Genomic DNA, 15,717 nt, shown 5'->3' on the forward strand with positions numbered 1-15,717 from the left:
AGCCAGGCATGGTGGTGCATGGCTGTAGTCCCATCTACTCAGAAGGCTGAGGTGGTGGAATCACTTGAACCTGGGAGGCAGAGGCTGCAGTGAACCAAGATCACACCACTGCACTCCAGCCTGGGTGACAGAGATGGTGTCTCAGAAAAAATTCTCAGCCTCTTGAGTGGCATTCTCCTAAACTTACAGACCGTTTCTCAATTTCCATCTCAACAAACTGCTTCAAGCCTGCCTTCATTAGGTTTTGTTAGGGCAAAGAGTTGCCTGCTTTGTCCTAAGCACTCACTCAAAATAGAGCCCAGCCCAGAGTAGGCTTTCAAATATCAAATATTTCTGGAAAGAATTACCTATTACTGAAGACAAGACAAACGACAGGACAAACAGTCCAACTTCACAGGATGGGCAATAAATACAGGAGGCATTACTTCATAGCCATCCTTGCAAGATGAGTAAATTGAAAAGGATGTCTTTAAATGAATTTACAAAGACAGACAGACACCATAACAGGCTTCTGGAAAGGCCTGGAATCTAGGTTGGCTTTAAGACCGTCCTATACTCCCCTGGAGTCAGAAACCACTGCTGCTGGGAGCAAACCACTAAGCTGGAAATTACAGCAGGATTTTCATGGTTCTCAATTTTAAACTAACCCATGATTGCCCCCTTCACCAAAACATACAAAATAACACAGGACACAATATATGTAAATAGTTTTCAAGGTTTTATTGCAAACCAAAATCGGTTTATCACACACAAAAAAGTTGTGTGATAGGAGAAAGGATTGTACATATTATATAACCATGTTAATTACAGTACATTAAAATGGTGGTTTACATTACAAATAAGCCTGTAAGTTTAAATATACTAGTGTTATAACCCAATGTACAGACTGTCTTTATACAATACATACAATCACCAGGAATGCCAAAAAAAAAACAAAACAAAACATAAATAATGCCCATTTTACAGGTGACATTTTAAACAATGAAATACACCAACGGCTCTGACTGACAACTGGGGCATTGGTCCATAAAAACCCTTTCTAAAAATAGAAATATTTGTAGCAGCAATGCTTTCTTTAAGCATCTGAATACAAGTCATTGCAAGACCATTTCAATAAATTTTAGTTATTAACCATATCTTACAAAAGAAGTCTACACATAAATTTATCTTCCAAATATGGAAGAAACAAACAATGTCCCACGTTGTCGTGTCCTGCAAGTGTCACATTGATGCTTATAACACAATCCATCTGCGATCAGGCATACCACACTCACATGACTGTTCACACAGCATGTCCACAAGGAAAAAATAAAGAACTGAAACACTGCGATAGGAAAAGCTTTGGAGCTAACACAATCTCTTCGGAAAAGGCACATTTCATAAGATTCATCATCACAGCCCAGAGAGACCTGCAGGAGACCGTTCCGAGAACAGCGTCCGCCTTCTTTCTAACAAAACTCCTGCATCTGTCTGCCTAAGGCGGCACTCTAATGCTCGTTTCAGAGATAGCACCACGTTGGAAGGAAGAATAAAAATGAAAACCTCATGAGCTCACTGAGGAGGATGTGCTCTTCGAAAAGCTTCCAGCAAACAGTGTGCAATAAGATTGCTAAGCTTCCAGAGATGTGCAAATTCTCTTGTAAGAAGATGTCCTGTTGGCTGGCGGCTCCACCAAAAGGCTAACTAAAACATTCAGAAACACACATCAAATCCTTTAGAACCAAACCCTAACCATGTTCAGAGGAAGGAGTCTGTGGGAGGCGCGTAGGAAAAGCCTAGGAAAGCCTCGGCAGCTTCCTTGACGCTGGCTGTGACGAGGATGCTGTCGGGGGACTTGCCAATGGAGTTGGGGACAGGCTCTTCGGTAAACTCAGGGTCAAAGTGCCGCAGGTCGTTGGGTCCGCTCTGTGACGGGAAGGAAAAAACGCTGTTGTCAAGAACTCATGCGGGACACAGAATGGGGCAATCATGGCCAGACTTTAAATTCCAAATTTAAGCCTGACATCGACTTCCATAATTACTCATTTCAAGCACAAACTCTCAAAAGGCTACACACATTTTAAACAGAAGACTAATGCTCACTTTTTGCCTTTTGATACTTTTAATTGATACATCTGTTTAAAAATTATGGAAGCCTTGTTGGGACATACAAATGTACTTTTTCTGTAGGTAAAATAATGGGTTTATGGAGAAAACATCTGCCAATTTATTCCTTCCTCCCCTCCCCAGGCAATTCTGAATTAAAAGAAATGACCTTTTGGCTTCACTATACTTAGAAAAGAGACAGATACTCACCACATTTGGGTTAAAAGGGGGTGTAATCTTCTTATTAATGAGATCATCCCAGTTAATTAGGGAGAAGAAGACATGACTCTTAATCTCCATCTGTTGGTAAGAAACCCAAGATTCATTTAGACAGTTGCATTCAGTAAGGGTAGGGAGGTCCAGTGCCTGTCCCAGCCGGCCCAGGAGAGCAGGAAAAGATCACTCACAAAGTCATCCTTGGCCCCGAGCCGCTTAGTCCTGTCCTTCTGCAGGAGGCTCTCCAGGAGGTGCCTTGCGGAATTTGTAATATTTGGTTTCAACTGGAGGGGTTTGTTCAGAATGTTGTCGTACATCTCAGCTGTGTTTCGGCTATAAAAAGGAGGCTGAAAGAAGGGGAAAATTATATTACCCATAGAGAAAAAGCTGTAAACTGCAATAAATGTGCTGCTGGATTTGAGACTCCCCCCACCTCGATGTGTTCTTTTCCCTTGCTATTTAAGTGTCTACTTTGCAACCATTATGGGTGTGTGTGTAGGGTGAGAGGACAGATAATAAATGGTAGGTTTTTTTAACCACCACACAGGTTAAGTGTGGTCCTATCTAGTGAAATGTGAAATGCACAGAATAACTAATTAAGTGATTATTCTTATGAAATAGAATTAACCAATATGCCTCTCAGCTGCTTTTGATAAACCTTCTGATAAGGGTAAGACACATGGCCAAGCATGAGCTGTGCTAAGACAATATTCTAAACAGCAGGTGGTGTTTCATGATTCCCATTGCACCACTCACCAGGCCATAAAGCATCTCATACAAGACGGCTCCCAGACACCACCAGTCCACGGTCCTGTCATAAGGCTGCTTATGAAGCACCTCAGGTGCGAGATACTGAAAGATAGACCAGAGAAATGGAGTTCAGAACCTGCAAATGCATTCCACACCCACACGTTTAGTTTGAAAAGGCTGAGAGACCCAGAGCCAGCTTGGAGGATACATATCTTTAGATTACCTGATAAAACTCCTGGACTTTTTGAGGGTGGACTTTATTGGCTACCTTTGTATACTGATATTTAGGAAACTGCTGGGCACTCAACATATCTTACTTGGGGATTTAGAAAACTTTTGGAATGCAGATCTTACAGCTAGTTTTCAGTAAAGCCACAAAGGGCCTTGGGATTTCTCATGCTACATCAAACAGTAAATTCATTTTATTTGCATTGAATTGTACTAAGAAGTTTGAGAGGAGTCTACTCTTTTGGGAGTTAAAGACATGATTGATTGCACATCTCTCACCTGGAAGGCGGGGGTAAAATAGGCACCAAACCAAATTGCGCCTACCTCCGGCGTGCCACAGAAGGTAGAAGTCGTGCTGTTGTGTTCAATGTTCTCCTTGCAGAGTCCAAAGTCAGTAAGGACAATGTGTCCCTGTGAATCTAGCAAAATATTCTCTGGTTTTAAGTCTCTGCAAAAAAGTGAAGACAGAAGTCGTTGCACAAGTTAATTTCACTTAATAAGATATCCTCTGTAAAGTAACTGCTAAAGGTATTAGAAGCATTTTAGGTTCACTGTAGTTCTATAGTGAAGAAAAAAGGGAGGCCTTGTTCTGCTCATCTATTCTGGATTAGGCACAATCCTACTTGGCCGGTTCCCCAGTGGCATGAAGTCAAGCCAGCTCACATGCTAGGGGATCTGGTTTTAGGCAAACAAGTTGCACATAAACATAGATTATTTTAAGGTCCTATCAAAGAGCCAGTGCTACAGTCTCCTTTACACCAAGCAGGTAGCCTTAGAGCTCTCCGGCTTACCTATAAACGATGTTCAGTGAGTGCAGGTAGCCCAAGGCACTGGCTATTTCAGCAGCATAGAAACGAGCCCGTGGTTCCAGGAAGCAGCGTTCCCGCTGGAGATGGTAGAACAACTGCAGGAGACAAACAGAGTCAGTCTGGGTTGCAAATGCATTTAATTAGTTTTGACATACACAGCAAAAGCACAACTGCAGAAAGTAGCCCCCAAGTAATCTATTAACTATTTAAATCTGACATGTTGAAGGAAACGCTAATTCTGGTAACTTTCCCCCCACCAAGTAGCTTTGAAAACTTTCTTCTCAACATAAAACAAAGCAGGCTGTGCAGAGACACTAAGAGTTGACTTCTATTCCCCCTGCTCACCTCTCCACCATTAATGTAGTCCAGGACAAAGTACAATTTGTCAGCAGTCTGGAAAGAGAAGTGAAGGCCCACCAGGAAAGGGTGTTTCACGTTCTTCAACAGAACATTCCGTTCTGACATAATATGCTTCTCCTAGGAAAACGCCAATTCAGATTTAGTGGCAAATATCGACTTGGCACCAAAATTCCAAGGTCAAGATTATTCAAGTTGTGTCTACCTCCAATGCCAACCCCATCAAGCACATCTCATACCTCTTTCTTTTTCAGGATTGCTTTCTTCTGTAAAACTTTGACAGCATAGAACACTTCTTCTGCCTTGTGTCTTGCTAGAAGAACCTGAAATTTCAATTTTAAAAAATTATTCTTCGGCCAGGCATGGTGGCTCATGCCTGTAATCCAAGGCAGGTGGATCACCTGAGGTCAGGAGCTCAAGACCAGCCTGACCAACATGGTGAAACCTCGTCTTAGAAAAAAATTATTTTCCTATCCTCATCCAGGGAGAAGGTAAAATGAATGCATGAAGGAGTATATCAAAACATCTTCAGATTTGAAATTACCTTTCCAAAACTGCCCTTGCCAATCACTTTCAGGAAGTGGAAATCAGATGGTTTAGCATGAGGATTGGACGAAGGACCAAGGTTGATTTGCTGAGAAGGACTTGGCTAGAAAAACAGAAGGATTTTTTTTTTAATAGCATTGCTTTAAAGGAAGACATGTATAATACAGACAATGTAGAAGATGCTACATCTACAAATGACTGAGGCAAATGACCGTACATCCCATTCAAAACTGTATCACAAGCCATTTCAAATGAGTATGTAAACTGTACACAATCATGTTGTTTCAGACAGATAAAACATTTTAATAAAATATGCCTTTTAAAATCCACCTTGGAAGTAAAGTATGCCCAAGAAAAAAATACAATCAAATAATACTCTAACTCAATACTTAAATGTTTGTTATCATTTGTTATGCCATAAAGTAATGAAGCATTCTTGCCTTAATACTAATCTCTGGAAATGCTATTTTAATCCATCAGTGTAGGAATACTAACTGAGCTCCCTTAGTTCTCCACAGATGCACTGCACATAGAGAATACTTACTGGAGGAGAAGGGTTGGCATTCATAAGCTCAGGCTCCTGAGGTTGGGAGATTTTCAAGATGGACTGAACTTCAGGGCTGCAGGAAATAAAGTGATGATTTAGAATCCAGCTCGCCACTAGGGGGCACACTAACATCACTAGTGAGTTTCTGGCTCTACTGACTTCTACCCGGATAATTCAGGGTTTAAACTGAAAACACACCAATACATTGAGAAGAAAATACTAAACCCCGTTAAATACAGAAATAAGGACTGTTGTCCATGGAGAAAGGGCGTGAATTTGGAAGACACGAACCATTTATCTTACATCTCCAGGTCAAATCAGCAAATTAACTTTAATGTTTAAAATGTGTCAAACATTAGAATTTAAGGAGAAAAGAGATCCCCACCCCAGAAGAAGTCTTCGCCTTCCCGATAAACGCAGTGAGAAGTGTTTACTGCTGGCAAATTCCAACTATACTAGTCACTCTTATTTCCTCGAATCCCGTCAAACTTACTGTTTGCATGCATAGGAGTTATTGGCAATCTTCTGAATAAAGTCGTTCAAGCCCATCCTCCTCTGCTTCATGAAAGCTGTGGGTTAAGGAAGAGAAATAAAGAAACGTTTAGACGGCTTCATAACGTCCGGCGCCACATACACTAATCTGATCTGGGACTTTCAAAAAATGTCCACTTTGCGTCTCCCGGAACCGAAGTCCCCCGCCTGACTCCTGCACTCACCGATGAGAATTGCCACCATGCCCCTCATCCTGGAGTAAGTGAGGGTGCCCTTAGCAGCCTCGGTTTTCACCGTCATCACCACCGCGGGGAAATCAAAGGACGTTAGCGCCCGGAGACCTGCTAGGCGTCTGCTGCGCTGAGATGCGCGCCTGGCCTTATAAGCGAGGCGCCACCGCGGGGCGGGGCCTGCGCGACCATTAAAACGTCCCCGCCCTCCTCCCCCGCCCCGACCGCTTCCCGGTTTGCCGGTGGCGTCGGTGCCCGCGGCCGGCGGTTCTGTCCCCATTGAGAGGGCGAGCCCCGGGCGGGGGTGGGGGCGGGAGGACCGCCCGGGGAGGGCTTGGCGCGGGGCCCTTATCGGCCTCCATCGGCCCCCGAAGCGAGAGCAAGGGAACTCGCCGGCAGAGCGCGCGAGGAGGGCGGGAGAGCCCGGGGTAGTTTTCCACCTCTCTTTTATTGCGCCGCCCGAGGAAGCCGGGGTCGCAGCGCCGAAGCGCTTCCCGACGGGTGCGCGGCGGCCACAGTGGCTTCGCTCACCCGCTCCCTGCAGGTTCTCTCTCGGCGGCCTGGCGCCGTTCCGCGACCGGACCCCCACACTCCTCCCCAGCCCGAGCCGGCGGCGCGCGCCACCCGCTGGGGTTATCTCTGGGGCGCGGGGCGGCGCGCGCGACCTCGCCTGCCGGGTCCACCCGCCCCCGCCGCCGGGACCCCAGCCCGCCAGCACTCCTGCGAAAGCCGGCCCGGGCCGCCGAGCTCGCTCTGGGGAAGTGAGCCAAGCTGGGAGCCGAGCCGTCCTGGGGAAGTGAGCCAAGTCCCCAGCGGGCCGGCGGCGGCGCTTACCCAGTCCACTCAGCAGGAAGGACTCGCTCCTTTTCTGCGCCTCGGCCCTCTTTTTGTGGCGGGGCCGCAGCAGGGACTCGAGCCGGGCCCTGGCCAGCGCGCCCTGCATCTCCCCCATGGGCAGCGGGCGGCGGGGCGCGCGGCGGGCGAGAGCGACCGGCGAGCACTGACGTTTCCTTGAAGGAGCCGCCGTGACTCAGGCCGGGCAAGATTTCCTGCCCCAAGTCCCAAAACAAACAAATGGCCCTTGTGCACGGTCGGGTCGCTTCCGAAAACGCCTTTTTTGTGCTTTTGGCCAAAACCAAGCAAGGCTGAAAAATCCCAGAACTTGGAAGAGGAGGAAGGAAGGAAAGAAAGAGGGAAGGGGGGAGGGAGAGGTCAGGAATGTGGAGGGGAGGGGGCGGAAATAAAAGTCGTCTCTGCACCAAAGGAAAAAAAAAGCACAATCTGCATTTCACTTTTTTTTTCTTAAGTAATCTCTGAGAACATTTTGTCCGTTCCGCATGTAATTTTTTTCCTTGCATTTTTAATCTCTGCCATGCCAGGAACACGTGAGGAGGTAACAAGTGAAGGGAGAGGTAGCTTTGCCTGGGGGGCGGGGGCCGACCTGGCGTGACCCGGGCATCCTTCGATTCCCCTAGAGGGCCTGCTCCTCTCGCGTTCTCCCACCTGAAAACCCTGCAGGTCACGATACATGGTCTTAAAACCGTCCCTACCCCTCCTTGGGTTTAACTCAACGCTGCCCCGGGGCTCGTCTTAGTTTTGCCACCTCGCTCTTTCGAGTTCCACATAAACTGACTTCATTCTGAAAGATTAGTCCTTCTCCACTGCAGAAGACAGGGAAGGAAGGGAAGCTGGAGGCGGCGGCCCGGGCTCTGCCGGTGCCTTCCAGTAACCCCGCGGCTGGGGGTGTCTGGGAGCCGCAGCCTGACCGCCGGCGCGGGGACGCGCGCCAGTGCTGGCTGGGAAGCCGCGAGCACAGCGACCCGGCCGGGAGCGGGCAGACAGTTACAAGTTACCACTATTCGGAGGGCCAGGTACCTGGCGCTCGCTGGTGCTGTCTGCGGTGGCTGCCCTGCCATGACCTCTTGCTGCCAAGGGCTCTGCCATTTTAAAGTTGCCCACTGGATCTGGCATAGCCCCAAAATGCCAGCTGTCAAACCCGGAACAGCATGTGAAACGCCTTTTCCTTGGTCTTGGGCAGGTGTTTGTTTTGCAGGCACAACCACCCCACTTGCCCTAAAGTGATCTCTAGTCTCAACTGCTTCTCGGTTAGCTTTGTTGCAACCGTCCCAAACCGAGAGAAGGGAAACACACATTCCTTCTCCTGGAGTCTGGCTGGGAAATTTTGCTCAGTGCCTACACTTTTAAAAAGCACTTAAACTAGTACCTAAAATTGACACGCCAACCTAAAGCAATGTTTAAACGATTGCAAATCACAGCAACTGGCCCATGTCTGCTTCCTCTTGCACAGAATCTTCATAGAATATGACTTCGTTATTGCCAATGCCACCCATGTCATGTCCCACCATTCAACTAGCCTAGCCCAGCCTAGCCCAGCTCCCACCTGGTTCCTTCCCCTCCTGAGAGGAAAAATTTTTTCAGACTGCCCAGAAACATCAACCTGCACACAGACTTTTGCATGTTTGTTTTCAAACATAATTAAGAAACCTGCAACCAAAGACGCTCTCCTACACCGCACCTTGTGTGCCTTCCCCATGCCAAGTAACCCCAGATCCTCCAAGGCATCTGCAAAATATAGTACTGTAAGTACTAACCTTTTAAAGGGGATTTTTTAGTTTCATCTTTCATTCTTCGTGTTGCCCAAGAATATGCAGGTTGGGGATTACTTCTGGAGGCTGGCAATAGAGCTCAGTTATGGCTGGAGTAAGCCTCCCTGCATATGCCTCTGATAAGCTGGAAGCTCTGAGATCACATGAGAGGCGGCTGTCCCTGTTCTGTTACGAACCCCACTTTATATCAAGGCAATTTAAATACAGGAAGGGAGCAAGCTGCAAAGTTCAACACTGGGCCATTTATTTTCCCCATTGCAACATCACTCAGAAAATTACAGTCATCAGCGTCCTAGCTTTATTACACCCCCAGCACGACACACAAGAGATGTAACTCAACTGATGATCATCACAAATCAGTCCAGAAAAAATTCAAAACACATGCACAGGGTTCATTTTCTCAAAGAGGCTCTGTGGCATGCATTCTGGGAGGAACGTGGAATTCAAGTTGGAGGACTCTAGGCGGAATACAGAAGAGATGCAACCATATGATTTGTGGTTGGAAAAGAAAGGGAACGTCTGATGTGCTCCTTCCTTCCCCTACCCCAGTGTTCAGCACTTGGAGACGGATGGTCGGCTAAACTTATCATTTAACTGAGAGAATCAAGTTGTTGAGACTGGCTTTTCTTCCAACCGGATACCTGATGGGTGGAGCAGGCGCCCCCTGTTCTGTCCCAGCAACCTACTAAGACTTCCGAACAGGAAGGTGACACACGGCGCAGGGGTGCTTGGGGGGAGGGGGAGACGGGGGAGCTTTGTGTGATGCGCGCCTGTTAGCGCTGCACAGGCTTTAGGTTGCCTTGTGGCTGCTATTCAAATGCTTGATCTGTCCTTCCTTCCTGTCGCCAGTCTCTTTCTTTGGTCCAGATAGTCCTCCCACCGGGAGGAATCCGGCCCCTTTCCTCTTACTCCCTGGTGGCGAAGTAGTCAAGAGTTGCCTCGGCGAACTCCGCTTGTAAATGCAACCTAGAGGGCGATCGAGTTCTCTCGGAGAACCTGCTCCATATACACGACTTCCCCCACTTGTCTCCTGAGGTTCTATTGGTCCAGAAAATTTCTCTATAACACCTTGTGCAGACATAGAAAATACAGACGGGTTGATATGAGATAAGCTAATTACCTCCCCACTCCTCCAAGCGAATTGTCTCACATTTACGTCTCGGTGCTGGGAAAACTGTAATCAAACCCTCAAATGGCAATGATTGACCAAGATAAAAAGTTTGCACTGAAACTAAATATTTCCCAGTATATACGCATTTTAATGCTTCAGAATTTTTTTTTTTTTTGCTCTTCTATTTTATTTCTCTATAGTCTGATGGACTACAAACGCTAAAACCTAAGAACTGCACAAAGATACGACTTTTTCCATTTAATTTAAAAGGCTTACAAATTACTGATACTTCTCAACATATTAGAGAAAATATTTTGAAAAATATTTTTATAAGGACCTAACTATATTCCACTCTTAGATAACTTCTTAAATGTGTCAGCTTTAACGGTTATGATTCCCGGTGTATGTTACCATCCATTGATAAGACAATGTAATTGTTTCGTATCGTTCAAAGTACCATCAATTTCAGAACAATCCTTTGCACAGTTTAAGTTCCCGTACTTTTTGATTCATTGTTTGATGCAAATAGAAACCTTTCCCTGGAACACCCTCAAAAAAGCACATAGAAATACCAAAAAAATAATCATTATAATTATAGAAAACATAATTATTACTCTAGAGAGAAATGGAATAGATCAGTTTTTGTTGAAGGTTGTCAGCAAAGGCATGTCTTTTTTTGTTTTGTTTTACAATATTCATCCAATAGAAAATGATGATGACAAATGAGTTTCTTCATGATAGCTATTATAGACAAGTCACTAGTAATGGTGGTTATTTAAATGTCTATTTATAGACACAGGTTCTATAGTATTTATTATCTACCATATTCATAATTGTCAAAATTGATATGCATAAAGATAAGAATGTGATATAGTAGATAACTAAGAGAACACTATCTATATTCATAGTGTTAAAAGTTATTAAGGCTCACAAAACTAATTATTGCAGGGCTTATTATCTTTTCCAAGACAGAGGTGATAATATTCTACACTCATTCCTTCTAGAAAGCAAACCCATATGAAAGTTTATGGGAGGACAGGAGCATGATTTGGTAGTAGCTTTTTTATGTCAATCAGTGGATAAAGTAAAGAGAAGCCAGTGGGAGCCCTTGACATGGGAGGAATGAGCTTTTCTTTTTCTTTTCTTTTCTTTTTTTTTTTTTGAGATAGCATTTCACTGTTGTTCAGGTTATCGTACAGTGGTACGGTCATAGCTCACTGCAGCCTCAACCTCCTGGGCTCAAGCAATCTTCCCACCTCAGGCCTGAGTAGCTGGAACCACAGGCACATGCCACCATGTCTAGTTAATGTTTTTATATTTTGTAGACACATGGTCTCACTATGTTGCCCAGACTGGTCTTGAACTCCTGGGCTCAAGCGATCCTCCTGCCTCAGCCTCCCAAAGTGCTGGGATTATAAGTGTGAGCCACTGTACATTACCTGAGGAATGAGAAGCTAGATAGTAATAAACCAACAGATCTTTTTCAGGCTGAAAACTTACCCATCTTCATCTTGGCAATGTTGTCAATGTCTGATTTAGCATAATCCAATGAATGATTAAAAAAAGAAAAACTAGCTAGAATGCAGTATAATATGTAAGGAATAGTGTATGTATGTGACAACTTTATATTTGGTTCTCAGGATTGACCTGGAAAATGATGTCCAGGTAACTTTCCATATTATTATGGGAAATGATTCATTGGTCTGAATAAAAGAGTAAATTGGAAAATTTTGTAAGTCAACATTTAATACTATTGGTAAACTATAGAGGAATGTGGTGGCCAGGTGCAAGGGCTCACACCTATAATCCCAGCACTTTGGGAGGCTGAGGCAGGAGGATCATTTGAGCCCAGGAGTTTGAGATCAGCCTGGGCAAACATAGCAAGACCCTGTCTCTACAAAAAATACAAAAATTATCCAGGCATGGTGGTACAACTGTAGTCCCAGTTACTCAGGAGGTTGACGTGGGAGAATCTCTTGAGCCCAGGAGGTTGGAGGTTTCAGTGAGCCAAGATCTTGCCATTGCACTCCAGCCAGGGCAACAAAGTGAGATCTTACCTCAAAAAAAAAAGATTGTGACCTTACTGAAAGCCTTGTATATTATTGGCATACCTTTACTGTTAGGCATTGCATTTTAAAAGGCCACTGGTCAACTCAAAAAAAATAATTTGCAATGATAAAATGGCAAGCATTCAAACAAGAAATAGGTCCGAAAGCTTTGGGGTGAGAGGCCTCCCACCACGTCTGGCCTGGTCGGCCTCCTCCATCTTCATTCTCTCCAAGGTAAACCTGCGTGGGCATCTACTTCCCCTGCAAGTCCAGCAGCCAGAATTCTTCTTAGGACACACATGTTAAAGTTGTAATGGACATGAGGACAATATAAAGGACTCTCTTTCACCCCTACTTTATTTACAAAGGGCCAATAGTAAATAAGAAGTCTGGATTTCTATAACTCGATCAAGACAGTTGAAGGTGAAAAACAAAACAAAAAAGAAGTCTGGATTTCATCGTTTGTCAAACTAAAGTATAACCTCAAAGCTTTAATTTGCTCAGTACAAATCTCTCCCCAAGTCTCTCCCATTTCTTTTTTGTTTTTTTTTGGAGACAGAGTCTTGCTCTGTCACCCAGGCTGGAGTACAGTGGTAGGATCTCAGCTTTCTGCAGCCTCTGCCTCCCAGGTTCAAGTGATTCTCCTGCCTCAGCCTCCCAAGTAGCTGGGATTACAGGCATGTGCCACCATGCCCAGCTAATTTTAGTATATATAATAGAGACAGGGATTCACCATGTTGGTCAGGCTGGTCTCAAACTCCTGACCTCAAGTGATCCCTGAGCCTTGGCCTCCCAAAATGCTGGGATTACAGGCATGAGCCCCCATGCCCGGTCCAAGTCTCTCCCAGTTCTGAGCCTATAATCAACCTAGAAGGAAGCAACAGAAATAAACTCAGGCCACCCCTAAGGACTGTTTCCTGTAAATACTCCATGCAATTGTAACAACAAAAGATACATGTAATAATAATGAGCAATGGAAAAACCAGCTATGGGGATGTCAGTCTAGTTGGTGACAACTGAGGCTTATTACCTGTGAGTTTTTGTTTTTGTTTTTGTTTTTGTTTTTGAGATGGAGTCTTACTCCATCACCCAGACTGGAGTGCAGTGGCACAATCTTGGCTTACTGCTACTTCTGCCTCCCAGGTTCAAGCAATTCTCATGCCGCGGCCTCCCAAGTAGCTAGGATTACAGGTGGGTGTCATCATGCCCAGCTAATTTTTGTATTTTTAGTAGAAACGGGGTTTTACTATGTTACCCAGGCTGGTCTCAAACTCCTGAGCTCAAGTGATCCACCCTCCTCAGCTTCTCAAAGTGCTGACATTACAGGCGTGAGCTACCAGGCCTAGCCATATCTATGAGATTTTAGACAAAGTATTCTCTAACCCTTAATCTTGTCATCTGTAGAGTGGGGAGAGTTATACTTGCCTCATATAATTGTGAAAATTAATGGAAATAGGCTGGGCGTGGTGACTCACACCCGTAATCCTAGAACTTTGGGAGGCCAAGGCTGGTGGATCACTTGAGGTCAGGAGTTTGAGACCAGCCTGGCCCACATGGTGAAATCCTGTCTCTACTAAAAACACAAAAATTAGCCGGAAATCACTTGAACCTGGGAGGCAGAGGTTGCAGTGAACCGAGATCATGCCACTGCACTCCAGCCTGGGGAACAGAGCAAGACTCTGTCCAAAAAAAAAGAAAAAATGGAAATAAAGAATGTAGTAGCGCCTCTCTCACGTTGGAGTTTCAAGTAGAAAATACGATCTGTTTATTCGCCGGCCCCACCCTACGCACATCACAAATACAAACACTGTTGCACAGTGCAAAGGGCTCCAACACATCAAAACAATGCATCAAGCGATTACGGGCTGTGAGTCAGGCACTTGCACACCATGGCCACTTAATCCGCTGCACTAAGGTGAGGCCTATGTGATAGGAATTCCATGAAAGGCCTGAACCATTATCCACTTAGCTCTTCTAGCCTCCCCTCCTCCATTCTGTCTCCCCCACAGACAGTGCTCCTCAATGTGCTGTGTCAAGGAATGAAATGCATGATTACTGAATAAAGTCTTGTTTACCAAGTGTTTGCACTAAAGACTGAAGTTTAGCGTGGAAAAGTGGAGAGCAAATCAAAACTAACTCAATAAAGTCTGTACTTGCTCAAGGAAACAACAGAAGGCAAATACAGGCCTATTGAGAGGGTGGAGTCATTGAAAGAAGATCAGCGGCCAGTCAGTGCTTAGCGTGTCTTTTCTAGGTCAATAAGCTTATCCTGCAGGAATGAGAAGAGGAACAAGATCCAACTGAACCTGGCCTCTGTTATTTTAATCACTCAGATCTCTGTGGCGCATCTCATTTATGTATTGATTTATTCGTATGGATTTATTACTGATGAACATATTTTGTGGTAACGCGGTGTTCTGAAACATGTAAACAATTTATAATCATAAAATTAGAATAATTGGGATATGCATCTTCTCAAACATCTCATTTATCTTTTCTTCGTATTGAGAACATGCCAGTTCTTCCCCTGTAGCTATTTTGAAATATACAATAAATTATTGTTAACTCTACTTTCCCTACTGCCATATCGAATGCTAGAACTTACTCCACCTATCTAGCTGTATCTTTGTACCCATTACTGTGAATGGGTTCTTGGTGGGCACTGTGCTAAGCCCTGGACCTAACAAGGATGTCATGATGGGTGGCACTGCTGGACTCAGGGAAGGCATGGGCTATAGTTTGTTAAATGGAACTGTGCTTTCCCAAAAGCAAAGGTGAGCTTACAAACATTTCTAATTCTCCTCAGGCCCAGCTATGCCTTAATGTCCTTAAAGTACAGCCTTGGGCATGTTTGATCATTTAGATTATCTAGTTTCTCAAGTGAGGAATGAGCTAGAAAGTCTTCTGCAGCTCTGATATTGTACAGTTATATGATGTCTGGAAAAAAATATATCCAAAGGAACTTATGGAGGCCCAGAACTACTCTCCTGGCATGGTTTCCTATAATAATGCCCCACACCCAGCTAATCCTTTAGAAGAACCTGTCCCCTCACAACCCACCCCCAATGGATCCTTCAGTCAGGAATTTGTGTGCTTAGTTATTTAATTTAAATCTCAGGTGTGCAGAGTGCAGTGGCTCACGCCTGTAATCCCAGCACTTTGGAAGGCCGAGGAGGCTGGATCATGAGGTCAGGAGTTCGAGATCAGCCTGACCAACATGGTGAAACCCCATCTCTACTAAAAATACAAAAAAAATCAGCCAGGAGTGGTGGTGTGCAACTATAATCCCAACTACTCAGGAGGCTAAGGCAGGAGAATCGCTTGAACCCGGGAGGCAGGGGTTGCAGTGAGCTGAGATCACACCACTGTACTCCAGCCTGGGGAACAGAGCAAGACTCCATCTAAAAAATAATAATAATAATAAATAAATAATAGATAAATAAATATCAGGTGTCTCACTGGATCTTGAGTTCCTTAAAGGCCAGGCAGCACAATCTGTGCCTCTCACCTGCTTAACATTCTCTCATCAGGTCGCTCCTGCCCCTCTGACCTCTTTTACCTTCCCCTTCCTTCCAGGTTTGCACCACTCTGGTGCTCTCCATTCCCTTTGCAGGCCAAGCTAGTGTCTGCTCAAGGGACTTTGTCTTTGCTGTGCCCTCCACCTGGAATGC

At 45.0% G+C, this 15,717-nt stretch overlaps 1 protein-coding gene across 6 annotated transcripts in view; it reads right to left on the reverse strand.

The window, feature by feature from the left end:
• Window positions 1–697: 697 nt before the first annotated feature.
• The window catches only part of SGK1 (serum/glucocorticoid regulated kinase 1), a 149,936-nt gene continuing 134,916 nt past the window's right edge, over window positions 698–15,717 (reverse strand). For 3 of the 6 annotated variants that reach the window (XM_035296753.3, XM_078370808.1, XM_078370809.1), the window contains 11 exons: window positions 6,032–6,107; window positions 5,536–5,611; window positions 4,990–5,094; window positions 4,685–4,768; window positions 4,434–4,565; window positions 4,071–4,183; window positions 3,604–3,727; window positions 3,058–3,153; window positions 2,493–2,648; window positions 2,296–2,385; window positions 698–1,905 (listed from right to left, as the gene is read on the reverse strand). In XM_035296753.3, the coding sequence (XP_035152644.1) occupies window positions 1,738–1,905; window positions 2,296–2,385; window positions 2,493–2,648; window positions 3,058–3,153; window positions 3,604–3,727; window positions 4,071–4,183; window positions 4,434–4,565; window positions 4,685–4,768; window positions 4,990–5,094; window positions 5,536–5,611; window positions 6,032–6,107 (1,220 nt within the window). In that variant the 3' untranslated portion in view covers window positions 698–1,737. Of the gene's footprint in view, window positions 1,906–2,295; window positions 2,386–2,492; window positions 2,649–3,057; window positions 3,154–3,603; window positions 3,728–4,070; window positions 4,184–4,433; window positions 4,566–4,684; window positions 4,769–4,989; window positions 5,095–5,535; window positions 5,612–6,031; window positions 6,108–6,254; window positions 7,266–8,872; window positions 9,044–15,717 lie in introns of those variants that run through there. The other 3 variants (XM_008995100.4, XM_002746983.6, XM_008995099.5) reach the window with 3 other exon arrangements.

Source organism: Callithrix jacchus, chromosome 4 (assembly GCF_049354715.1).
Source record: "Callithrix jacchus isolate 240 chromosome 4, calJac240_pri, whole genome shotgun sequence".
In the NCBI taxonomy this organism is placed as follows: domain Eukaryota; kingdom Metazoa; phylum Chordata; class Mammalia; order Primates; family Cebidae; genus Callithrix; species Callithrix jacchus.